Raw genomic sequence first — 26,886 nt, 5'->3', positions numbered from 1 at the left:
TTGCCATTGGGTTTACTTGTTGCGACAATTCAATAAATTAGTTAAGTGCAAAGTCTAATTTACACTATCTTACAACAAAAGTATGGAACTCAAAAACAACATAATGAGTATAAATATTACCTTCCGTCTTAAAATATCATATATTGTGCTTTCTAAGAATTGAAGGGTGAGACATAACAATTGGCTGAAACTATATAATTATTGATTTACTTAGCATGAATAAAGTATCAAAATAACTTCATAGCTCCACGTGTAGAGTCTCATCTTCCTCAAAACACTGAAAAAAGTGATAAGTTAGTTTGACAAGCTTAAAATAAGTACCATGAAACAAACGAAGCTTGTACAGGCAGTTACATTTTGTAGTGCCCCTTTCGAATTTTCATCATCTTAAAAATATCAAACATTACATCCTTAATAATGGTAGAAAATATATATTTTTCGAAATAGAAAATTAGATAATCACACATAAATTGATCCAAATATTTTTTTATTGTGCAACTTTTTCTTGATAACATTCATAGTTGAGAAACATCTCTGTTGTTTTCGCAACCAGCAATATCAATGCCAACTTTTAAAAATAATAGACCAAAGGAAAAGCAACATGTTTATTTATCGGCACCATTAGTTTACCAATATCAAAAACTTTATCCAAAATGGCGAACCTTTGATGGTTCGCACATTATTAATGTAAATGCAAAGTTTAGGACCAAGATCATCCAATATTTTGAATCGTTATCCAAACCTGATGATTGATTTCTCTTCAAAAAGTATGGCCCCATAACCTAGATAATCAAAGTTCAGGGAAAAAGTAATTACAAAATTAGGGCAAACACCATCACCGCACTAAACCACTAGGCTAGATTGGATATGCATAACTGCACAATAGATAGAACATATATCTTTTGTACCTTGAGTATGTACTGGGACCTGCCGTTGCTGGCGGCGCATCTAATGATCAAACGACATGCGAATAAACGGAATGGAAGGGATGAGAAGCGAGAGATCGTGGGAGTTGCGTTGGAAGCGATCGAGTCAATTCAGGAGATAGAGAGTCTTGCGGACGATGCGCACATACTTACACAAGAGACTTTTTTTTTCTTTTGAGATTGAGAAATCATACGCAAGATATATGAGAAATGATAAATCAATCCAGGCTATTTTGCGCTTTTACTTGAGCTTCCTAAAGTATTTTCTCATATTAGAATATTTTAATTGTCCTAAAAGGCTTGCTTGTGCGTCCGATGGGTTCAGCAAAACAATTTACTGGTTCAAACTACTTTATATACCATGTGTAAGTTCGTGACAGGGAAAAGATTGTTGGATTCGATTGAACCCAACACCTATACGCTGCCTCCACCCCTGCTCCGTTGCCGACGGTAGTTCATTTGATAGATTGAACCCTAATGTTAACTAGAGGTGAAGTGGTACATTGTTTGACTGGCGGAATGGAGCAAATTATGCTTTGCATTTTGTTGCCACACAACTCAAGGGTAGGTAGATTTGACGATACTTTTTCCAGTAGGGTGAACATGCGAGAGATATCCATAAGAACAGTGGAATGTATGAGAAAGGCATTAGCATCATTCTGCTGCACAACCGGTATATACGGGTATGACCCTCTTACCGTAATTACTAGCTCATCTTTTCGTACCCAGTCTTGTTGCTTGCCTTTAAATTGGTATCCTACATATACCTTATAAACTCGCGCCTCGACTGTCTAACCCCACAAAGTCATCACTAAAGTGCTCAAGTGTATTCTTAGAAGTGTGCATTGAGGGTTTGAACTCTCAAATATGAAATCCTACACGAACAGGCTTAAACCATCCCATTTTAATGTTGCATGTGATGTTTGTGAGCACCAATTCTACCCGCAGTAAAACCAGGTATCAAACATGTATTTTGAAGGTGAGGATGAAGACTAAAGATTGGTCATATGTTTCAAATGACTGGGATATACATAAGACCCTCTGACTAGAATACACATGGATGGAAAAAACTGGTAACATGGTGCCATATTAAACTCTATAGGTATTAAAACACACAAAGACGCAACAAAAAATGTGAAATTGCACCTCAAAAAGACCACATGAACGTCTTGAAAAAATCAGGTCCCTATCATAGTTCTTCAAGAGACAATTTGTTTTCTAAGATGCACTAGCTTTTTCTTGAAATTACACATAAAGCAGTGCATAGAAAAAAATAATTTCCAATTATACATATCGAACAAGCTATGTGAGAAAAAAATCTACAAAAAAAAATCCTACAAATTGTATACGACCTTTTCTTCTTCTGAAAATCAGAGAGTCATACCCTTCGACTTTAATCAAAGAATGGTTTGACACTATGGTCAAGGTTTGGTGCTCCAAGCCATTATGGTCAGCACTATGTTTTCCTTTCAAAAATCGGTTCCAAACTGTCAGCCAGCACTGATGCCGTTGTTATGCTAGACGGGTCATCAAATGATTGTCCAATAGGAGGGGGCCAAGTCGGAGTCCCATGATTACATCATCGAAAAGCATCACAAAATGCAAGGGGGCATCGTGGTCATTTGCCGCACCGCACGCTCCCCTCGCGAGCACCGCTTTTTAGCCAGACGCCCCCCTACGAATTTACATCCAGCCCCCCGCCCGCCTCTTCCCCCCTCTTCTCTCTTTCTCTCTCCCCGTCTCCCCGCTCCTTTCCCAAATCTGACCGCAGCCGCACGACGCACCTACCCAACCCCCAGAGCACCAGCAGCCCCGACCTAGCCCAGCCCGGCCCCTCGCGCGCCCGGACAGCCGGCCTCCACCGCGCCGCCGCGCCGCGCCGTGGCCGCCGGGAACCTCCCGGTGAGCGCCCTCCTCGCAGATCCGTTAACCTTCTTTCCGCCGCTTGTTTCTTGGGGGGTTTCTTGGGCTTTCGAGGGTTTGAAATTCGGACTTCTCGGCGGGGGACGCCCGTCCTCGCTTGCTAATGCGGGGCTTTCTCGCGGCTCCGGGGGCGGGATTCCTCTGCGTTTCTTGGCAATTAGGGTTTCCTTTGCCGGGTTTCCTTGGTGGTTAGGGTTTTGTTGGAGGGAGCTTGGTTGGTAACTTTTGTGCCTTTCTTGGCCTCTGGAACTGCAGGTAGGGGAGCGGCGCCTCGTTTCTTTGATGCGCCGCGAAGGAATTGGGAGCAAGGAGACGTGATGTTTACTCCGCAGGGGAAAGGATGGAACGGCTGGTCCACGCCGTCTCCAGGGAACCAGCGGGCCGGTGGTGGTGCTCCGCCCGCATCTGCGCCCCTTGGCAAGGCCAAAGGGACTTCACAGAGAGCTGCCGAGCTCGAGCAGGAGGTTTCGCCCAATCTTTGCCCCCCGTTTTTTCTCTCTAGTCCATGCAACTTTTGAATCTTGTTTCGGGCTATGTCTCCTCGCTTCGACTTGTGTCCCGAATTATTTAAATTATAAGATTCACAAGGCCAACTATGCAGTACTATTATCATATATAGTATTCTCTTTATCACATGTCATCAGATTTTGAAAAGTAAAAATGACACCATTATTAAAATCAGTCATGCCTCAAACTTTTCGATTTAAACCAGCAAGCCTTTCAGAAGATAGGTTTTTTGAAAATTTCTTGTTAGCACGACGAAACTCTACCCTTTGCTGGTTCTTAAAGAACCAGATTTCCATGTGACCCATGGAAGAACTCATTTTTCTGGCTGTTTTGGCCAGACAGCCAGAAAACTGTCGGCTTATACCATTTTCAACAAAGCAGTGCAGAGTGTTAGATTTGTTCTGCTTATACCATTTAACACTTTTCTCAGTAATATTTTCAACAAAGCAGTGCAGAGTGTTAGATTTGTTCTGCTTATACCATTTAACACTTTTCTCAGTAATGCTAGTCATCATTATGATTGGGTTCTCCCTGTAGAAAGAACTGTGGGCTATAGCTAGTGTTTTTTGCCTTCTAAAATCAATAATATGGACAGGTAAAAACTTAGGCAGTGGTGAAAATTATTGTGCGTATTTTTGCATTTTCCTTCTCACTCACCTTGTGTAATTTGGATGTTGCTTCAGAAATTTCCTTTTTCCTCATCACAGTATTTTCTGTCAGGATATTTAACCTTCTGTTTTGTACTTTGTTCATTCCCATAACAGTTACAGTTATTGACATGTGTGTTTTCATGTGTATACCTTACAGTTACATGAATATCAATACAATATGGGGCTGCTCTTGATTGAGAAAAAAGAGTGGGCAGCCAAATTTGACGAAGTCACCCATGTGCTGACACAAAAGGAGGAGATCTTAAAGCGGGAACAAGCTGCACATTTGAATGCTATATCAGAATATGAAAGGCGAGAAGAGAACATGCGGAAATCACTGGGTGTTGAGAAACAATGTGTAGCTGATGTATGTTGGTCTCTATCCCATAATTTTTTGTTCTTGTCATTTATCAGCACCATTCTGACCTGGCTACTCTGCCAGTCGCAGAGAACTAATGAGCATATATATTTTTGCACCACATTTTACATAGATATTTGATTCTTGGAAGTTGTTCAATACTTACAGTTGTGTGCTTTATGTAATTTAACTTTTTAGTATAACCTCTAATAGCCAAAATGAGTTGGTATGAATATTAGAGGCTGCTGCACCCACTGTAGTCATCAGTATTGCTTTTACTGAAAGCACTACTCTCTGTTTTAAACTGATTAAGCACTCCAATTTTTCTTCTTCTGGTTTACCTTGTGACTTTTTGTTTGTCTGTATATGCAGCTTGAAAAGGCACTGCGTGACATTCGATCAGAAATAGCTGAGGTTAAGTTCACATCTCAGAAAAAGATAGCTGATGCTCAATCTCTTGAGGCTAATTTGGAGGAAAAATCTTTGGAGATCGAGGGGAAGCTTCATGCCGCAGATGCGAAGCTTGCGGAGGCAAACCGTAAGAAGTCACAAGCTGACAGAGATTTAGAGGAGGCAGAAGCTCGGCAACGTAGGTTGGAGAAGGAGAAGCTATATTTTGAGACTGAGTATGCCAATTTCCTCTGTCTTCTTTCTCTACTTTATACTGTGCTATGCAGGTGATAATATTGTGTATTGTGTTTCATTGTTTTGGTTACGTTCAGGAGGAAGGCCCGAGAGAAGCAACTCAAGGAGCAGGAGGAATCTCTGCAGGACTGGGAGAAAAAGCTTAAAGAAAGTCAGAACAGACTTGTTGATTTGCAGAGATCTGTAAATGACAGAGAGGAGAGAGCAAATGAGAATGACAAACTTTGTAAGATAAAACAGGAAGAATTGGAGGAGGCAAAGAAGACAGTGGAGTCAACTAAAATCATTTTGAAAAAAAAGGAGGAGGATATTGCCAAAAGGCTAAATGAATTACGCTCACAAGAGAAGGTAACCCAGTGATGGGTCCTGCATTCTTTTCTCCTCATTCTGGGTTATGACGAGTTGATAGTAAAATAAAAAGATATATGTTGTTTATTTCTATTCATTTGCAGGATGCTGACTCAAAGCACAAGATTTTGGAAAAAAGGGAGAAAAAGTTATCTGAGAGGGAAGAAAAAGCTAGTGCAAGAGAAAAAGTAAGTACCGATGAACAGTCTGCTCTCCAGTTGTGGCATTATGAATAAATGGGTACAAGCGATGTTGCTGTTACATTTATTTGGTCATTATGCAGTTCGAGCATTTTACCCTTGGGGAAAATTAATGGCATATTAAATATGTACCCCCTCTGTAAAGAAATATAAGAGCGTTTAGATTATTAAAGTAGTGATCTAAACACTCTTATATTTCTTTATGGAGGGAGTACCGTTGATATTTGATGTTCTCTAGTTTTTTCTGTGGACTTTTCCCCTATATACTATATGCTATTCTGTAACTTTTTACAGGTTGATAAGCTTAGCTTATTATTTTACCCATTGTGCTATTTCACTTGCCCACCTTGTCATGCGTAAATTGCCCTGATTGGCCACTATCCTGTGTTCATCTCATTACTTTTGAGCCATCGAGCTTTTCATACAGATACTCTGTTCTACTCCTTATGCTTATCAGCTACAAATGTTCATGTTCCAAGCATCCTCTTTGGAATATTTGATACACAGAATATTATGTGTAACATGCACCTTTTTCAGTGATCTGATATTGTCGGAGAAATCTGTTTCAGATGGGGCTTCAGAAGCTTATCGAGGATCATGAGGTGAAGCTTGAAGCAAAAAGACGAGATTTTGGATTAGAGCTGGAGAGTGAGAGGAAATCCTTTGATGAAAAGATGAAACATAGGGAAGCTGATTTGGTAAAGAAGGAAAAGGATCTCAGTTCTCGGGAGAACAAAATATCTAAAAGGGAGCAAGCGTTAAATGAAAGCAAGAAAAAGCTGGAAGAATTGCAGAATGACCTTGATACCAAGTCGAAAGCTCTGAAGAAGTGGGATGAGTCACTGAAACTTGAGAAGGGTAAGTTATCTGAAGAAAAGCTGCAACTGGATCATGTACGAAAACAGGCTGAGATGTACAGATCGGATATTGAAAGGCTGAAAGCCACAATTGAAGCTGAAAAGAAGCAAATTTTAGAAGAACAAAACAATTTGAAAGTTACAGAGGAAGAGAGGCAAGAGCACAGCATGCTGACAGCACAACTGAAGAAGGAGATTGATGAGTATAGAATGCGAAGCAATTCCCTCTCGGAAGAAACTGAAGATTTGAGGAAGCAGCGGCAGAAATTTGAAGAAGAGTGGGAGCAGCTTGATGAGAAAAGAGCTCGGCTAGAAGAGGAGGCAAAGGTGCTCAAGAATGAAAAAACAAATCTAGAAAGGTGGCGTCACAATGAAGAGAAGAGATTCAAGGATACACAGGATGAAATGGATGCAAAGTACAAGGAGCAGCAGGATAATCTTGCACTAAAGGAAAAAGCTTTGGCTGATGATATAAAACACCAGCGTGAGGAGATTGATGAATATCTGAAGAGAGAACGTGCTGATCTTCAGCGTAATTTGCAGCTCCATCGACATGAACTGGAGATGGAGATAGCGAATAAAGTAGCAATTAAACAGAAGGAACTGGAACAGAAGGAGGACGAGTTAAATAAGAAAAGGGATTTTGTAGAAAATGAACTAAAGCATGCTGTTGATTTGAATGAGTCCAAGATTCAAAAGATAACATTGGAGAAACAACAGCTGCTGAGGGAAAAAGAAGTTCTAGTGGAGGAGAAGCGAAAATTGGAAACTGACAAGGCAGACATTAGAAGAGACATTGATAGTCTTCATGCACTCAGCAAGAGTCTGAAGGATCGTCGAGAAGCATACAACAGGGACAGGAATAACCTCACTGACATGTTTGAAAAGTATAAGGTGTGCAAAAGCTGTGGGGTTTCTGTTTTTGAGGGCTTTGGTGATCTATCTCTCAAGGATGATGCTGATATTGACCACCCAAGTTTGGCTGTTGAGGGAGATGATTGTTCCCCGAACACTGATACTTTGGCTCAAGACACAGGAACACTTGTTAATTCAGCTGGTCGTTTCTCACTGTTGCAGAAGTGTTCAAGGCTTTTCAAGTTCTCTCCTAGGACAAAGGCCGAGCAGTCATCGGAACAGGAAGCGGAAATAAACATTCCTTTTGGTGCGAGATTAGAGGAAGCATCACCGAGTGAAGTAGATTATGAGCCAACTCCTGTCTATCAGGCAGCAAATAATTCTTTTGATGCTGAGGGTCTCCCTTCTGACAGTGGAGCAAGGGGGAATGAAGAATCCGAAAGGCTTGATATAGCTGATGATATCCAGATCGAGTCTTCTGTTGGAGTCGCAGATAATTGTATAGCTGTTCATGTAACTCAGCCATTTGCTGGTGCTAATGACATGGCAGTTGACACAACAATTGCCTCTGTGGACCAAAATGGGAAGGACTCAACGGCTGCCCCTGAAGTAGATTTGCAACCTGAAGCATCAAATCCTCCAAAACGGAAGGGTAGACCAAGAGGGGTGAAAAAGACAAAGTCGGTTCGTGCAGTGCTTGAAGATGCTAAAGTAATTCTTGGTGAGAATTTTGATGAAAAGAATGATGATCAGGAAGATTCAGTTACTGTTGGTGGTACACGGAAGAGGCGCCTTGCTGGACCAGATATCAGTGATGAAGAAATTAGTGAAGCACAATCTGAAAGTGTTTCCGTTGGTGGGCAGCGTCGCAAGAGGCGGCAGCCAGCCGGCCCGTCAACGCAAGCCCCAGGTGAAAAACGCTACAATTTGAGACGCACTACACTGTAAGTTAAATTGACCTTTCCCTATTTCATTTCTGCTCTGGGTTGTCTTCTCTTGCATTCCTTGGAACCGTGGAGTTAGTAAATGAATAATATTGTCGTTTTGCATCTTGGTATAGTGCAAATGCGCCGTCAGCAGCTCCTCCTCCACCGGAGAAAAAGAAAGGTGGGAGGACAGGGAAAAAGCGGACGGTAGAAACTACTGCTGATGACACGGAAGGAACCTCTAAAGCTGCTGATAGCAAGAGGACGGGGCCTTCTGAATCAGCTGATGGTGCATCGCAGTTGCAAGAGTTCTCCCAGGTAAGAGAGAGAGAGACTCTGATGCGCTATGTCAGGTGCATGTGTGTTTACCTGGGCTAATAAACTGGTAACCATGTCATTGATGTTAGGCTGAAACTGTTGATGCCCATGCTACTGCCGGGGAGGAGTATGGTGATATTTTTGTGGATGGTGAACAAGGTGAAGATGCGATGCCCATGACACCATCAGGAAGTGAGCGTGGGGGCGTCGAAGATGATGATGATGATGATTCAGAGAGGCGAAACAAATCGATTGGGAAAACGCTATGGTCTTTCTTCACGACATAACAAGAGGAAGAATAAGAATTGCATCTGATTAGGTTGTTTCTAGTGTTTCTTGTTTTGAATTGACGATTCTTGGAACTCTAGGTTGTTGGTGTGTTTGGTGATGATGTATCAGTAGATTTACTTGCACTCGTTATGTCAAAGCGTCATGTAATTGGGAATGAGTATATTTTGTAGTCAGACATAGTTTGATGGATGGCGCTCACAGAATTTAGGTGATGCCCCATGTACTCATATTATGGCAGCGATGCCTGTAACAGTCGAGAGTTGTTGAGGTTTGTAATTCTTGTTCCTTATCCCACGCCCAGATTACTTACTTTTTTCACCTTCTCTACAACTTTTTTCACTTTCTCTACACAGTGTGTTGCGGCATCTTGTCATTCATCACGAGTTCTGGTTGCTTCTGGAATCTGGACGCAAATGTGAAAAAAAAAGCAATATAGGCATGTGAATGGTTTTGCCGTGTCAATTGATTTTGGCCAATGCTATTCAGCGAACGTTCCCTGAGTGCATGGCAAAGCGAACATGACAATTTTCACCACAAATCTTTCGTTTGCCAGAATTTGCCATGTGGTTATGAAGAAATTATCATGTGTTTTCAAAGTATTTGTCATAAAAAATGTTTGCAATTGCCGTGCCTCATAGCTAAGCGTTCGCCGGTTATCGGGGTCCTTGATTTTTGTGTGAGAGCAAAGCGCAGCCCTATAGGGAAAAGGGGAGGCTTGATTATTTTTTTTTAGGAAAAAGGGAGGCTTGATGGGTGCAGGGTCTGGTGGCGGTGCACTAGGGTAAATATTCAGTAGACATGTCATCTATAACCAATCTAAAAGCTTATCATACGATAGTTAGTTATAAACATTGACTACTTTTGTCTTCTGCCTCATATTTTTGTCTCACAATTTTTTTTTGGAGCCCGTGTGCAGCTGGCTACTAATCTACAACCCACTTTTCTTCTCTCTCCTCAAACTCAAAAATTAAAATAATATTTAAATTCTTAAAGCCTACTTAGATCACCATATTGTACTTACCCCGGTGGTCACTAATGTGTAAGTAAGAAGAATTTCTTGGAGCATTTAAATCAAGATTTGATGTTGAAGGGTGATTTGACTAATCGGGTTAATGGTCGGCTGGATCAACGTTAAACAAAAAAGTCATTTTCCCCCTCAACTTTTTCGATCTATTCATAATTTGTCGTGGTAGTACAAAGAATACAAGAAGTATAAAACAAAATGCACTCATGAGTCAGGTCCGTCGACCACCTAGGGCGACTTGGAGCAAGTCGAAGGCACGACATCATCACCCCCCCTCCCAATCAGAATCAGGCAAATCTTGTTGTAGTCGAAAAGTCGTTGTGCTAAGGCCCTAGGGTATCAGCGCATCAGAACATCAACTACTGAAGATGAAAAGAAACGTAGATCGGAATAATCAAACCTGTAAACACAAGGCCGAAGACGATGGTTGGTTGAATCCAGATGGATCCATCGGAGACGGACGAATATCGAGATCCGCCAGAGATACACCTGCACACGCTCTTAAGCAAGGCAAGACACACCACACAACAAGGGCTAGGGGAAAGGACATTATTTCATATTCAAAGTGCCACTGTCGGTCCGCTCATCTTCAATGACCCTATTAGATCACCCATAGTGGGGAGTAACTTAGACTAGTATAGTCCATGTTACCACCTTCATAGTGGGAAGTAACATATGTGTGGTGTTATGCAACACTTCACTTATTAGTTTATAGACTCATTTTGTCTTAATATGTGTGAGGTTATTTATAGTGTTTTAATCATCTTTCTTCTTATTATATCATTGCCGCATAAGCAAATGTGCTGATTTGGATCTTATGTTGCTTCTGAAGTTACTCCCGTTATAGTCTTAGGGCATGTACAATGCATAGCCTCAAGGTGATGCCTCGCATGCCATGTAGGATCGGATATGACGTAAAGTAGGTTCAGATAGAAAGCGGGATCTTCTTCAGGAGGCGGGTGCTTCAAGAGAAAAAGTGTGGTCCGGTGACAAAAGCTGAAAAGGTTGAAGTGAAAAATAGAGATGCATGTGTATTAGAGTCTTTATTTTCTATTTCTTAATTTGGCCCACTAGTAATAGCTTGCATTGAAAAAAATTTGAATATAAATATCTCAAATTACTTTTTGTCATGAGGTATATATATTCATATGCCATCATTGTACATGCCCTTGGGACAACGAAGGCGCGGCCTTGCCGACGGGAGTCTGCCTGCGTAAAGTTGTGATCTAACAGCTGCCGTGATTCTGTGGTTCCGTCCGTGTGACTGCGGGTCCTTGCTCACGCGGCTAAGGTGACGCTGATCTCTTTCTCTGCCTTTGTCTCTAAGGCACGACCAACCTGCTGTTACTATTTCCCAGAATCGAGACCAAGCCTGGAGTAGCTAGCAAAAGCAACTTGGTTGCGGATGTGGTCGCTTTCCGTTGGCACCCCTACCGTATGCCACGCCATTCTTGTTTTTAGTCACCAGCAGTACAAATTACCATATCTGTCCACAGGATGCCCTCCGCCATACGTTGGAGAAAAAACGAAAGCATTTTTTTTGCACATGCACCTCCACCACCAAGCAATGCCAGCAGCACTAAGTAGTCAAGTCTCACCTGCCGTTCCGTTGCTCTTATATTTTTCTCCAGCCCAAAAATGATTTGGCTTGGGGCATTTATTTGTTTTGTTAATTATTATATTATATTGCCGGGGAATTCTTTCGCCGCACTGCAACGCTCTTGCAAAGCAAAGAGAGAGGGCAACTGAGAGACGGGGCCAAGCACTCCAACGCAATATAGCCGATCCCCATTATTGCGACTGACAAAAACCCGAGCGAGATCAGCAGCAAACCCAATCCCAGCGACCGACTCCCCACCCCTCCCTGGATCGATGCGCGGGGAAGCAGAGCCAGCAGCGCGAGCAGGCGCCGCCGACGCGGGCCACCCGCGCTCGCCGGACCCGCACGACCTCTCCGACGACCCCGACTACGCCGACGCCGCCTCCGTCCCCGCCTCCATCCACGCGGTACCGCTCGCCGTCCCGCGCCTCCCCATCTCCCGCTTCCTTCCTAGCTCGGTTTGGGGTTCGGGGCCCGGCGCCGACAAGTCGATCGGTTGGTTAGGTCGCTCGCCGGTTTCATGGGTCCGGAGGACGGATTTGGGGCTTGCTTTTGCTCCTTCATGTTGTTTTAGCATCGGATGGATACCTCTGTTGTTTCACCCGCAATCGATTCTGCGTGTTCCCCCTTTTGGTTCAACTGATGATTACTGATATGGTGTCGTTCTGGTGATCGAAGGCGATGCGGACCGACATGGCGGACATAGGGTCCGAGGAGACGGCGAGGATGGACGTGGTGTACGAGAAGGAGCGCGTCACCATCCACCCCACGCAGTACGGCTCCGGCCGGATCAGCGGCAAGCTGCGCCTCTACCTGCAGCTCGGCTCCCTCTTCCTGGTGAGGGCTATACCCATCACAATCGGCTAATATGAATGTTTGGTTGTTCGTATGTAGTACTACATGATAGGGGTAGAAATTAATATCAGAACTCGTGCGGTCACTTTGTAACTGCTGCGAGGAACCGTGTTATTACGCAGACTGCATGCCCACTGGATTATATTGTACCATCTTCTGCCGCCATTAACGTGACGATGATTGAGAGCAATGACACTTGCTGTTTTCCACTTCATAGTATTATCCTTTGTATACTGGATATTAGACTTGGATGAGTTATAGCTAGTTGCTACCTCAATACAGTTCTGCTTCTTCTGCTAATGCTTCGTCTGATATGTTTGACAGAGTTGGGAGCCAAATGAGGGAGTTAACAGTTTCTCAACCAGTTCAGTCACTGCAGAAATAGAAAAATGTAGGAATCTATAGTTTGCGTCTTTGGTCATACTAAATTTGGCAAGTAAAGCACATCATTGGTGGTACCTGACTCTTTACATACGTGGTTCTGTGCAGATAGAAGTTTGTACACCATTCAGGCCTTGCCTCTAAGTGACGTGCGCTTCATCCGTAGGCACACTCCAACATTTGGGTTGGAGTACATAATCATTGTTCTCTCATCAGGTGAAGTGTTTTTCTTGCTGTTCGTTCCTTTGATCTTGCAGCTGGTTTGAAACTCTGCTTGGTTTTTGTATCTTGGCGGTCGGATTATTAGCTTTCAGATACTGTATTGTTCGCACCTAGTATTTCTGCTTCTGCCAGCTAGATAAAATCATCATTAAATGAGCACAGACAGAAAAATTCATAAGTGGGATCAGGATCAGTCTTATTTATCTATCTGTCAACTTCTGCAGGCTTGGCTTTTCCTCCTTTCTATTTCTACAATGGTGGAATTCGTGAATTGTTCGCAACACTGAAACAGCATGTCTTCATTATCAGGTTTCCTTCTTTGGGACCAATGGTCCTAAATATTTGATCATGTTTGTACACATTTTGTTTATTAATGCCTAAATAATAATTGCTCCTTCCAACAAATGAACTTGAAGCAACTGACAAATGCCTTAAGGGGAAATCGTCATGTAAAGGCTATCAACTATATTCTTAACTACAATTTCTCGATGCATGTCTTGCTTTCCTCCTGTTGTGTTTGATAGCATCTTAGTGCCACATATATCTGAACCCAGGGAGATAACTCCGACTGTTGACCTTGCTATCTACTCTACTAGAGTTCTATTGTGAATCTTAACATCAATTCATCCTATTCAAAAGAAATTGAATGAAGCATCAAAGATTTGACCACAAGATCTACATCTCCATGATGCTGAAACCCATATATAAATGCTACTCCCTCTGTCCCATAATATAAGATGTTACATTACTTCCAATAATATAAGATGTTACATTACGTCCAATAAATGTCTTCTTTATGTTGTAGGTCGGATGACGATCCTAATGTATTTCTTGTCAATGACTTTGAAGATCCTCTTCAGGTTTGTTATACCACTGTAGTTTCTTGAATTGAGCAAAACATTCTCAACCGATAATTTGGAATCTTGCTGTTCTGTTGGTAGTTTATCTAACTGATAATTTGGAACCTTGCTGTTCTGTTGGTAGTTTAATCTGTCATAGTAAAAAGACCCAGCTCCATCAATGGGATTCTTTTTAGTTCCCTGGCCCCCTTCTTTCTGTCCTGCACCAACTGTTGACCTTGTGAATCTGTTAAGTTTGGGCTTTCTAGTATCAGATTTCTGTAAAGTAACCTAGTATTCATTGGTAAAAATATCTTTATCTGACCAAGGTGTTGCCCAAAATTTAACTTATAGTGATTAGTGATTACTGATGCAGTATTTAGGCTTGTTCCTTGTAGAAAGGCCATCATCCTTAATCCAACTCTTTTGATGCCTTTGTAGAAGAGCCTGTCATCTCTAGAGCTTCCAGGGGTTGCCACTGTGGCAAATGCCATGTCACGACAGAATTCCTTCAGCTTCACTGGTTCAGTTAGTGAAGTACGACATGGAGATGATGCCAAATATGGGGGGCCTTCAACCATGTCTGAATATGGCTCAAAGCAAAGGCGCAAATCGAATGATCCAGGTCGTGACATTTCGTTTCAAGTTCTGGAGAAATTCTCACTGGTTACGAAGTTTGCGCGCGAAACAACATCAAGCCTCTTTCGTGAAAATCACAGTAGTGGTTCTCATGCTTATGGACGGCAAAAACAAGAATATGTTTTGGACAACAGAGCAAGTGACAAGTACACAGATCAGCTAATAACGCCGAATGATGCTTCTTTGACCTCCGACTCGGTAGAGGTAACATATGTTACATGATGTTTTGTCTTTGCATCCATTCAGGCACCACAAATTGCGGCACTGAAATATATCTTCCTGAAGTGTTGCTTACCAGATGTCTGGACACACCTCTGAATTTTACTTCCTTTTTAATTTAATTTTACTTATATATTTAAATCAAATTGGCAATACTTCCTAAGGTTAAATTAGGGTCATGGCCCTTATACCAGGCAGATAATTGAAGCTGCGCTACTATTTTTCAGACATTTGTTCAAATGTAATACCATAACCTGTGAATTCACCACCAGTGAAGTGTATTAACTGTAGTTTCTGTAAATTAATGAACTCAAATTTGAAAACATGATTGATAAAAAAACACTGATCTACTTATGAACTCATATTTGAGAACATGGTTAAAAAAAAAGAAAACAATGATCTACTTAGTTTTATGTTCTGAACTGTGATGACGTTGAAAGTTTGAACTTGCTTAACCTTCCATGGTTATGTACTGTGCATACTTCATTTTGTGTAACATCAGTTTCCTTACTCTTTTGGTAGTCTGACGAGTCACTGCTGGTTTGGGGAAAAAAGAGAGGCAAACCATTAAGTGTTGAAGAGGTAACAATTCTTGGATGTTTGATGTATTTTTGTGAGCACTTTATTTCACCATCTATATATTTTTCCTTACAAAAATCCATGTTGCTAGTTCCATAACTGAGTTCGCATAATACATCTCTTGTGTACGTTGTGTAACCAAACAATGGGTATGAGTCAACATTAGATTTCTAGTGTCTTCATCATAAAATATTATCATCCTCAGGACAACCAAGTGCAGTTCAATCATGGGACTTATAATATTGAAGTTGGACATATACACTTCCCAGATTCGCCTAGTCTCTGGTCCAGACTCTACGAACAATCATGTTCAGTTTTGGTTTGTGACCTGGATTTTAAGGAAGCTTTAGGTTAGAGACAAGGGTGCACCCAGGAATGGACCAAGGGAGGGGCTAAGTGGGTTGCTGATCGGCCACAGGGTGCTGGACTACACAGATTCAGATTTTTTTGTCGTTCAATACGACATGTTTCCTTGGCTACTTAGGCTGGACCGGTCTAGCACCGGTCCTAGGCCCGCCCCTGCTAATGGAGGTGTTATCCCATACGTTCCTAACCTTACTCTTCCTGGCTGGCCTACTAACCTTTGGATTAGATACCGGAACCTTTGATATGAATAACACTGTTTCTGAAGGTCAGATAGTTCGTAGGCCATTACCTGTTTTCTCCAGTGCAAACCTGTAGTTATCCACTTATCCTTGGTAATGCCACAAGCTAAGCTGCACTGTGCTGAACACTTTACAAGGATTGCTTTTCCAAAAGCTAGTCCGATATTTTTTTTCAGTCACTAGGAACCCTGTGAATTATAATGAACATCATGTTCTTAGTTTCATGGATCTTTATCACCGACCATCTAACGCTTATTTCTGTATTGATCATGCTGTGTCAGTACTTCTATTTCATCTGAATCCTTAATTTTTTTTAATAAATATCTTTGGACAGTGGAGAGCTTTCTTAGATCCTGAAGGTAGAATTATGGATTCAAAGGCACTGAGGAAGAAGATTTTCTATGGGGGAGTCGATCATGTTCTGAGAAAAGAGGTGTTATAATTAACCTCTGATATGCCATAATTATTCAGCAAGGCAATCTTAACCATATATACTGATATTAAACATGTAGGTCTGGAAATTCCTGTTGGGTTATCATGAATATGATTCAACACAAGCTGAGAGGGAATACCTTGCAGCCATGAAACAAGAAGAATATGAAGCCATAAAATCCCAGTGGAAGGTTAGTCAAGGTTCATAAGTTTAATTTTCTGCAATTCAGTGTGCTCAAATATCCCCTTGCACAGCTGCGCTATGTTGTAGGTATTTATGAATTATGATATAGATATATTTGTTTCGTGTTTTTTAACTCTGAATTTAGCTTATGAGTAAGATAAACACATATTGTTGTCTTAGGCTTATGGTCTGTGAGGCATTTCTGGTTTTGACGAGTAGGAGGATGGTCGGATATTAATGTTTGGACACAGTTTCTGGCGTGGTTACATTGGCTGATATGTATTTTTATGCATACTGCTGCTTGCATAAATAGCAATCCATTCAAAGTATTGTTAGGTCACTTTCAGCTGTTTTAATTTTATCATATACATCGCTTTCAGATCAGGAGATACGCCTATCTCCATTTTACATAAATAATCATGATTATTCTTATACCATGTGGCCTTGCAGAGTATCTCAACCACACAAGCTAAAAGGTTTACCAAGTTTAGGGAAAGAAAAGGCCTTATTGACAAAGACGTGGTATGGATAAGTTTCCTCTTATCCTTTCTACTATATTCTTATATATAATTCTGTACTACTGTACTATTTTCACTTACATTTTGACGCTTGTTTTTTGTATGAAGGTGAGAACAGATAGGTCTGTTCCTTACTATGAAGGAGATGACAATCCAAATGTTGTAGTTCTACGCGACATCTTGTTGACATATTCCTTCTATAATTTTGACCTGGGTTATTGTCAAGTAAGTGTGCCTTGCATATAGCCCTGCATCTGCAATTTCCCGCCATGTAATGAAACTGTCTGGCATTTAACCGGGACAAGCTGTCCACTAGCTGTCTTGGACTACTTATTATTAGTTACCTTCTTTTGGTCTTGATGCTTGAAAGATGCTTCATTCTCATGCTTGTTTAAGACAATAGCATCATAGATAGATGTTGAATTTACTAATCACCTGGCATGCATTCATTTGTTTATCTAATCTCAGGTTTAGATCTAATACAACTCCCAAGAGAGTTAGGCGTGCCATCCTACATCTATGATTGTGGAAATTTCTTGGACATTATTTCCGCTGTGTTCACACACAGCGGCTTCATGTTGGTACATTAGCTGTTTGATAATTGATACTCCCTCTGTAAACTAATATAAGAGCGTTTAGATCACTAAAGTAGTGATCTAATATAAGAGTGTTTAGATCACTAAAGTAGTGATCTAATATAAGAGCGTTTAGATCACTAAAGTAGTGATCTAAACGCTTTAGTACATTACTGTTTGATAATTGATACTTGGTACTGCATACTAACCCAGTAAATCTTTATGTTATTAACTTGTAAACCTATGCAACTTTATTAACTGATTATTTGGGATACCAAGTTGAACTTCAAACCTTACATAAACTTATGTTTCTTTGTGATGCTCATAAAGTTTAGTCTACAATTTTGTTGGAATGATATCATATTCATATATGATCTGTCCTCCAGGGAATGAGTGATTTCTTGGCACCTATCCTTTATGTCATGGAGGATGAGTCAGAAGCATTTTGGTGCTTTGCTTCTTTGATGGAACGACTAGGAGGCAATTTTAATCGTGATCAGAATGGCATGCATGCTCAACTGCTTGGATTATCCAAGGTATATCCGTATATCTGAACTATTGATTATCATGTTGCTCCGTTTCCAGTTTGGCTGTACGCGATAGATATTCTTGTTAGAGGTCAATATTATATCTATTAGAATAGTTTTGTTGGTGTATTTAATGCAAATAAAGGAAAACATTTTCACTTTGGGCATGCATACTTATGGTTTGTGTTCATTAATACGGGTATGATTTCCTCGGTTTCCTTGACAAATGGCAATGCACTCACATCCTTTAAAGCCTTTAAATATCTTCAACTTTTTAAGATGCTGAAATTATAATATATTGTTTTTATAGCTATGCATCAATCCCATGGTTACTGTCTTCTAATCTCTATTATGTTATGGTTATTCATTTCAAGTCTTTGATGAATGCTGTTCAGCTTAGTCTCATAGTAACTGGTTCCATCCATTTTTTACCTTTTTAATCTAATATAAATACAACATACTGAGTTTGTATATATTTTTCCTACCTCATAGCTGGTGGAGCTTCTCGATCCTTCATTACATAACTATTTTAGGCAGAACGACTGTCTAAACTACTTCTTCTGTTTCCGCTGGGTTCTTATACAATTCAAAAGGTACATTCTTCATTTTAAAGTTGCAGCGTTTGCATCTTACAGACTTGTATTTCTTGGAGAGAGCCATTTGTTATACAAATGTAACTCGTTCATTTTACTGAAATCGATATATGCAGAAAATGAGTGTTCTTCAGTAGCCAAATTAAGGGAATCTTAAGTTTTAGAAGTTCTCCAGAAAATGAAACCATATGTAGCTTCTATGTTAGGATGCACGTGGTCGGTTCGGCACTCTGGACTTCCTAACTTTTGGTAGCAAATGGCTCCGTAACATGGAAGGGGTGGGCGCGAGATGGCGAATTCGCTGATGTATTTGGGCCCATTTCCATTCGACGTTTCGGTGGCATCCAAACAACTGAATTGGTAGCTGGGAATACCAAATCCCATTCCAGGAGTCCATTACAGACATCCAAACATAGCCTTTACAGTTTTGAGCAGCCAAGTGGATCAGCAAACAGGGCAAACTGGACTGCACCTTCTGCATCCATATTTCTAACAAGGCCAAATTTCACTAAGTATTACTAGCCAGAAGCATTCTTAATAGTTAATATTTCATGCAAGCAGCTGGGATTACTGTATCATACTGCCCTGCTGTGGCAACTTACATTTGGTACAGCATTATTGGTTGTACAGCAAGTAGGCTGGCGCCTTCTTGGTACTCTACCAGGTCCCATTCCCAGCAAAACATTGACCAGTGGCATCAATCATTTACAAAGGAAAAAAAAGTAATCAGCTGTGACAGGAAAAACCGAATCTATCAATCATGATAGTTACTTTTTGAGTTTGATATAACTTAATTTGGTCTAAAACCTAGGAGTAGGTTTTTGCTGTTGAGTAGGCCCTACCTAAGTCAAGACCTAGTTTAGTTGACTTGGCAGTCAGGGTATGTTTTGTTCTTTTCTGTAACACAATGTTAGCAGAATTAATGATGAGAGATCCGGAGTTGAAGGGCAGAGATGCGGAGTAAGGAAAGAGAGGCACATGCAGGGAGAGCAAAATTAGCTCTCTTTTAGCAAAGACCTAACGAACCAAAAGATGCCAATAAATCAGTGTGCCTGATTTATGTCTGGCTACCACTGTGAAGTTATTTTATAGTCTACCAGTGGTTACTGACCTAGGATAGGAAACACAAACTGTTTTCCCCATTACCAGTTTCATGCCATTTTAAAAATATTTTGATTGTCAGAGATAAATTGTGCAAGAAATACATTCATTCAGTGAGCTTCTGAAGCATTTACTTGAAAATAAAGAAAACACAGTTAGCAGTCATTCTCTCTCTCTCTCTTCCAAGTCACCAATTTCTTATGGATTGCAGGGAGTTCAGTTTTGATCAGGTCATGCTCTTGTGGGAAGTTTTGTGGACTCACTATTTTTCAGAACACTTTCACCTGTACTTGTGCGTTGGTATCTTGAAAAGGTACCGCCTGCGGATAATTGGGGAAGGAATGGACTTCGACACCCTTCTCAAGTTCATCAATGAGCTAAGTGGTCAAATCAATATTGACCGGGCTATTCAGGACGCCGAGGCATTGTGTACCATTGCAGGTGAGGCCGGGGCCGATTGCATTCCACCTGGAACTCCGCCTTCTATGCCCATTGAGACCGATGGTGGTCTGTATTTGCAAGAAGATGATGTCTTGTGAGACGGATGGTGGTCTGTACTTGCAAGAAGATGATGTCTTGTGACTTGTGAGATAGTAGCGTAATGACACTTTACAGAACCTTTGGAAGAACTATGAGATGTTATTGTTGTATATATGTACCTTGACTCTTGCTTTTTCTTACTGGAGATGGATCTTGTATGAGACTCTTTTATTTTGCTTCACTGCCCATTTCTCTCACCTAAATCTTCAGTGCTGATCAACTGGCAGGCTCCAGAGTCCAGAGTCTGATCCCCATTCATGCGGCCCTGCCTATATGACTTTTCAAGATAAATTTAAACTGAAGATAGCATGTGGGCTATCTCATTGTATTCCTCAATTCAGTTTGACTGAGAACTATGGAACTGAAACATCAACTATTTAAGCCAAAATGATTGTCGGCATGAAGAATTGTTGCGAAAGATTATTGTACCGAGTTTATTGTGAACAAGCCAATATCCATTAGCTATACAGCTAACCAAGGATGAGCATACTAAATTTTGCGAGACTCGGTTGACCTCTCAAAATATCTGCTATGATAGCAGGGAAAGATCTTTTGATGTGAACATACCCTTCGCTTGCCACCACATCGGCTATTCTATTTGGAGAAGTGAGAAACTCGAGGCAAGCATTTTTTAGGTGGTTGCAATGATAATGGTCGGCGAGAGCTAAAGTAGTATTTTATTTCATAATGCTGTGCATATAGATTTTTTGATAAGCCAAATTTTGCAAACTTAAACTAAACTTACGGATAAAACTATCTATATCTACAATATCAAAATATATAAAGCAAGAAACTACGTCTTATGGTCAATCTAAGGATATCTGTTTGGCGTTCTAGATGTAAATATTTGTCTCCACAAACTTGGTCAATGTTCATTAGGTTTGACTTTTCAAAAATTAATAAATTTATATGCACTACATTATGGAATAGAGGGAGTAGTAACATTTCGAACATTAAGATTCTTGCAAAGGATGTTCTCACATATCACCTTCATCCTCTTCATGGCATACCTATTCGTTGCCACGACTAAGTGCTTGACCATTTCTTCACCATCATCTCCATCAGATGTCCCCATGGAAGGCAATGAATCCGTGTAGATGAAGTGAAGCAATGCACTGAAAATAGCTGGTTGCATATCTTCTATGGTTATGGTACGCCTTGTCCCGTCGCCCATCGACCCAAAGAGACCCGCTTTGAAGACAGGACACATCGCAAGTACAATCTTGTGTGCAGGAAAACTCTCCCTTCTAACCTTGAACGTGACATCTGTTCCTTCCCCTGCCTTCAACAGTTCTCTGAGATTATCCGACAGGTTTGAGGGAGGCACTTGGATGTTAAAGGGAGGCACAGTTATTGCCGCCAAAACTGTGATATCACATTCAATAACAAGGTTGTCATCCTGCAGATACGCCGATGGTTGCAGGAAGTGCCCACATAGGTTGGCGAATGAGAGCAAAACACTATCAACATCTTCTGGGAGAGCACCACCAACGGCGATAGCTTGTTGGCCTAGTCAACGAGCCTGACCTCGAAGGATGCCCTCGCCTGGTCGCAAGCTCCACGGAAAGGGACACACAGTCCTCATTAGGGTAGTATTATGCGCTAGAAGTAGACGCCGACATCGAAGGCAGCAGACGCACGCCGAGGACCCTTTGAAGGCTATAGCCGGAGATCTTGAACGTGAGCTTGCTTCGGACTCTAGATGGGGTGCACAAAGACGCCGCCGCCTCCATTCTGGGCCTCTAAGGCTCTCCTTCATTGGAGCTTGTGCAAATAAATTCATGGGGAGGGTTTTTGGATGGGGAGAAGTGATCTCAAGACATCAGAGTAGGGAAGGTAGGTGCTGATTGGTTTGGCGAGTTGAGGGTGATGCCTGCGCTCCTGAGCAAAGAGGCACGGCTGCGCTACTCGGCAGGGAAATGAGGCACGACGATGGAGTATACCTACCGTGGTCCAACCCCACCCCTATTTAGGGATTTCGAGTACCAACAGTCGATTCATGGTCAAAACACGCTTCATCCACGAATAAATGTTACATGTTATGCCAAAACACGCTTTAAATGTGAATCAATGTTATCCTAAAATGGACTTTACACCCAACGGTAAGATTCACGGTCGAAATAGGCTTTAGTCCCAACAGTCAGATTCAAGGTCCCTCGAACTCTTGATCCAAGAGAGTGTCGAGGAAGTATATGAGTTCCGTCAACATGATGGCGTGGTGACAGTGATGGTGAAGTTATTCGCGCAGGGCTTCGCCTAAGCACTACGAGAATATGACCAGAGGCATAAACTATGGAGGGGGGGGGGGTGTGTGCCGCACACGGCTAACAATCGTTGGTGTGTGTTCTAGGCATCCCCTCCCCACGTATATATAGGTGGAAGGGGAGAGAGCCAGCCTTGGGGTGCCCAAGTAGGAGGAATCCTACTTGGACTTCCTAGTCCAATTCGCCCCCTCTTTCCTTTTACCGGAAGGGGGAAAAGAGGGAAGGAGGAAGGAAAGGGGGGGGGGTGCGAATCCCCACCTCCTTCTCCTATTCGGCCTCCTACCATAGGGGGGGGGCACCACCCCTTGTGGGCTATGTGCTCCCCTCCTATGGGCCATATGGCCCATTATTCCCCCGGGGGGTTCTGGTAACCCCCCGGTACTCTGATATGTACCCGATACACCCCCGAACACTTTCGGTGTCCGAATACTATCATCCTATATATCAATCCTTACCTCTCAACCATTTCAAGACTCCTCGCGATTTTCGTGATGTCATCCAGGAATCCGAACAACATTCGGTCACCAAATCACATAACTCATATAATACAAAATCATCATCGAACGTTAAGCGTGCGGACCCTACGGGTTCGAGAACTATGTAGACATGACAGAGACACCTCTCCGGTCAATAACAAATAGCGGTACCTGGATGCTCATATTGGCTCCCACATATTCTATGAAGATCTTTACCGGTCGAACCGTTATGATAACATACGTTATTCCCTTTGTCATCGGTATGTTACTTGCCCGAGATTCATCGTCGGTATCTTCGTACCTAGTTCAATCTCGTTACCGGCAAGTCTATTTACTTGTTCCGTAATGCATCATCCTGCAACTAACTCATTAGTTACTTTGCTTGCACGGCTTCTTATGATGTGCATTACCGAGAGGGCCCAGAGATACCTCTCCCATACTCGGAGTGACAAATCCTAATATCGATCCTGTAGAGCATCTTTATAATGACCTAGTTATATTGTGATGTTTGATAGCACATAAAGCATTCCTCCGGTATCCGGGAGTTGCATAATCTCATAGTCGGAGGAATATGTATTTGACATGAAGAAAGCAGTAGCAATAAAACCGGACGATCATTATGCTAAGCTAACGGATGGGTCTTGTTGATCACATCATTCTCCTAAGGATGTGATCCCGTTCATCAAATGACAACACATGTCTATGGCTAGGAAACTTAACCATCTTTGATTAACGAGCTAGTCAAGTAGAGGCATACTAGGGACATGGTGTTTTGTCTATGTATCCACACATGTATCAAGTTTCCGGTTAATACAATTCTAGCATGAATAATAAATATTTATCATGAATAAGGAAATATAAAATAACAACTTTATTATTGCCTCTAAGGTATATTTCCTTCAGTCTCCCACTTGCACTAGAGTCAATAATCTAGATTACATTGTAATGATTCTAACACCCATGGAGTCTTGGTGCTGATCATGTTTTGCTCGTAGAAGAGGCTTAGTTAACAGGTCTGCTACATTCAGATCCGTATGAATTTTGCAAATTTCTATGTCTCCCTCCTTGACTAGATCACAGATGGAGTTGAAGCGTCTCTTGATGTGCTATGGTTGGGTTTTACCTTAATGATCTTTAGTAGTTGCAGATGCTTGCTAGAGTTTCAATCATAAGTGCATATGATCCAAGAAGAAAAAGTATGTTAGCTTATGCCTCTCCCTCATATGAAATTGCAATGACGACTACCGATCTTGTTAACAATTGCCTAGGACAGTTCCGCACACCGACCCATCATTATTCCACACTCGCTATTTATAATACTTAAGTAATATATTCTAACTTTATGATAACATCACCTACTTTTATATTTTAGCTCTCCGATACCATGCAAAGTTATCCTCTTCATACCCACAACATAGTTTTATTTCTTGTTTCTAGTTGGAAGCAAACGTTCAGTGTACGTAGAGTCGTATCAGTGGCAGATAGGACTTGAGAGAATATTGATCTTACCTTTAGCTCCTTGTGGGTTCGACACTCCATACTTATCACTTCCACCTTTTGGAAATTGCTACGATGATTCCCTGCACTTGGGGATTATCAAGCTCTTTTCTGGCGCCGTTGTCGGGGAGCAATAGCATGTGGTTGATATTCTCGTGTATGCTTGTTTGCTATCTTCACTAAGTAGTTTTTATTTTCCCTTTTTGTTTTGCTTTGTTGTGGGTGAAACATACAAACAAATTAAAAAAAAATGAAAATACATTTTTTTACTTGCCTTCTATGCCTAAAAAGTTTTTTTTTCAAAAAGAGAAGTGATTGGAAGGTTATGCATTGGAGAAGTGAGGGTCGACCTTGAACACTTGTGTTCATGCTCATGGAAACAATGTAGAATTTTTCATGCAAGTTTCTAAAAAATAATTACACCCTTGTATATATCCATTGTATTATAAAAATAATGTGCCAAGCTTTGGTTTTAGGATGATTAGATTGCTTGTTTACTATGTGCAGTGCAAAAACAGAAACTTTGGCTGTAGCGTGTGAATTTCCATTTTTTACTGGAAAGTCAAACGGTTCTAAAACTTTTTTGCACTATACTTATATACAATTTTTTTAGATTGTCCTAAGTTTTTAGAATTTTTGGAGTTACAGAAGTATACAAAGTTTCCAGATTACTACAGACTGTCCTGATTTTGACAGATTCTGTTTTCTATGTGTTGTTCACTTATTTTGATGAATCTATGGGTAGTATCGAGGGGTATGAACCATGGTGAAGTTGGAATACAATAGATATAATGCTAATATAAAATTGGAATGAGTTCACAACAGTACCTAAAGGTAGTGATTTGCTTTATTATACTAACGGATCTCACAAAGTTTTTGTTAAGTTTTGTGTGGATGAAGTGTTCGAAGATCGAGGAACTATCAATATGAGAAGAATAAAGAGAGGCAAGAGTTCAAGCTTGGGGATGCCCAAGGCACCCCAAGTAAATATTTCAAGGATACTCAAGAATCTAAGCTTGGGGATGCCCTGGTTGGCATCCCATCTTTCTTCTTCAACAATTATCGGTATACCTCGGTTTTTGTTTTGTTCACATGATATGTGTCCTTTGTGTTCATGGATTTATAGAATGCTCTTTGTGCTTCACTTAAATCCTTTGAGTATGGTTTTATAGAATGCTTCGTGTGCTTCACTTATATATTTTGAGCTTGGATATTGGTTAATCTATATTAATTGTAGAATGCTCCATGAACTTCACTTATATCTTTTGGAGTATGAATAATACTATCATCGAAAGTGGGTTTGGAAGAGTGTCAACTTTAGGAAGTAATGATCCCACTATTTTGGAGGATGTTGAATCTTATTGTGATATTTATGAAAGTGGATTTGGAGAGGTCTTGACTTTATTTAGTAAAGATTCCACTATTTCGGAAGAGGTTCCAATTGATTATGAGAACAAAGTTGCTATCTATGATGATTATTGTGATGAAATGTATGCTATAAAGAATAATGTTAACCATGAAACTTGTCATCATGATTTTAATTTTCAATTGGATTATTCCTCACATGATAGTTATTTTGTTGAGTTTGCTCCCACTATTCTGAATGAGAAGAATTTTGCTTATGTGGAGAGTAGTAAAACATCTATGCTTGTAGATCATGAAAAGAATGCTTTATGTGATGGTTATATTATTGAATTCATTCATGATGCAACTGAAAATTATTACGAGGGAGGAATATATGCTTGTTGGAATTGCAATAATACAAGTTTCCTCTCTATGTGCTTAAAGTTTTGAAGTTATGCTTGTTTTGCCTTCCTATGCTAGTTGACTCGTTTTCCCATAAACTGTTTGCTCACAAAATCCCTATGCATAGGAAGTGGGTTAGATTTAAATGTGCTAGTAATATGCTTCATGATGCTCCCTTTATGTTTGCATTCTTATCTTTCTTATGAGCATCATTGACATCATCATGCCTAGCTAGAAAGGCATTAGAGAAAAGCGCTTGTTGGGAGACAACCCAATATTTACCCCCACTATTTTTGTGCATTCACATGATTAAGCTACTGTAGTAATCATGTTTTATAGCTTTTGTCTCAATAAAGTGCCAAGTAAGACCTTTTGCAGGTTGTCCTAATTTTTCAATAAAGTGCCAAGTAAGAACTTTTGCACTCATTGCCAGAATTTAAAAAAAATCACAGAAGCGTGCTTCTGATCTGAAATTTTTACACAAGATTGATAAACAAATTTCGCAGGTTGTCCTAATTTTTCAGAATTTTTGGTGTAGCAGAAGTATGGTTTCTGTTCAGATCATTACAGAGTGTTCTGTTTCTGGCAGGTTCTGTTTTCAATGCATAGTTTGCTTGTTTTCTAGTTTCTATGTCTTATATTGTTCAATATAAATTGTAGAAATGA

The 26,886-nt window shown here is 40.8% G+C and overlaps 2 protein-coding genes across 2 annotated transcripts; both read left to right on the top strand.

Moving 5' to 3' along the window:
* Nucleotides 1-2,625: 2,625 nt before the first annotated feature.
* LOC119324645 (protein CROWDED NUCLEI 1-like) lies at nucleotides 2,626-9,098 on the top strand. Its single transcript, XM_037598418.1, has 9 exons — nucleotides 2,626-2,828; nucleotides 3,105-3,313; nucleotides 4,164-4,373; nucleotides 4,737-4,990; nucleotides 5,087-5,357; nucleotides 5,462-5,545; nucleotides 6,127-8,213; nucleotides 8,330-8,513; nucleotides 8,603-9,098. Exons 2-9 carry the CDS (start codon nucleotides 3,167-3,169, stop codon nucleotides 8,798-8,800), a joined length of 3,435 nt encoding a protein of 1,144 aa, XP_037454315.1. The 5' UTR covers nucleotides 2,626-2,828; nucleotides 3,105-3,166; the 3' UTR covers nucleotides 8,801-9,098.
* A 2,473-nt stretch (nucleotides 9,099-11,571) lies between these two features.
* LOC119324853 (TBC1 domain family member 15-like) lies at nucleotides 11,572-20,434 on the top strand. The gene is made up of 15 exons (XM_037598619.1): nucleotides 11,572-11,835; nucleotides 12,107-12,265; nucleotides 12,608-12,674; nucleotides 12,773-12,880; nucleotides 13,111-13,195; nucleotides 13,692-13,746; nucleotides 14,167-14,568; nucleotides 15,106-15,165; nucleotides 16,102-16,200; nucleotides 16,280-16,390; nucleotides 16,834-16,905; nucleotides 17,010-17,126; nucleotides 17,863-18,012; nucleotides 18,496-18,596; nucleotides 19,909-20,434. The coding sequence occupies exons 1-15, from the start codon at nucleotides 11,701-11,703 to the stop codon at nucleotides 20,234-20,236; spliced, it is 2,049 nt and encodes a 682-aa protein (XP_037454516.1). The 5' UTR covers nucleotides 11,572-11,700; the 3' UTR covers nucleotides 20,237-20,434.
* The last annotated feature ends 6,452 nt before the right edge of the window (nucleotides 20,435-26,886 follow it).

The sequence above is a fragment of the Triticum dicoccoides genome, chromosome 6B (assembly GCF_002162155.2).
Source record: "Triticum dicoccoides isolate Atlit2015 ecotype Zavitan chromosome 6B, WEW_v2.0, whole genome shotgun sequence".
Lineage (NCBI taxonomy): Eukaryota > Viridiplantae > Streptophyta > Magnoliopsida > Poales > Poaceae > Triticum > Triticum dicoccoides.
Note: the sequence above shows the minus strand (reverse complement) of the source record. Positions and strands in the feature narration are given on the sequence as shown.

Bases quoted from the DNA above. Each gene is read 5' to 3' on its own strand.
- LOC119324645 (XM_037598418.1), top strand. From the start codon at position 3,167: ATGTTTACTCCGCAGGGGAAAGGATGGAACGGCTGGTCCACGCCGTCT. The intron at 3,314-4,163 runs GTTTCGCCCAAT...TATACCTTACAG, and splicing joins CTGCCGAGCTCGAGCAGGAG to TTACATGAATATCAATACAA. The intron at 5,358-5,461 runs GTAACCCAGTGA...ATTCATTTGCAG, and splicing joins AATTACGCTCACAAGAGAAG to GATGCTGACTCAAAGCACAA.
- LOC119324853 (XM_037598619.1), top strand. From the start codon at position 11,701: ATGCGCGGGGAAGCAGAGCCAGCAGCGCGAGCAGGCGCCGCCGACGCG. The intron at 13,747-14,166 runs GTTTGTTATACC...ATGCCTTTGTAG, and splicing joins ACTTTGAAGATCCTCTTCAG to AAGAGCCTGTCATCTCTAGA. The intron at 17,127-17,862 runs GTAAGTGTGCCT...TCTGTCCTCCAG, and splicing joins TTGACCTGGGTTATTGTCAA to GGAATGAGTGATTTCTTGGC.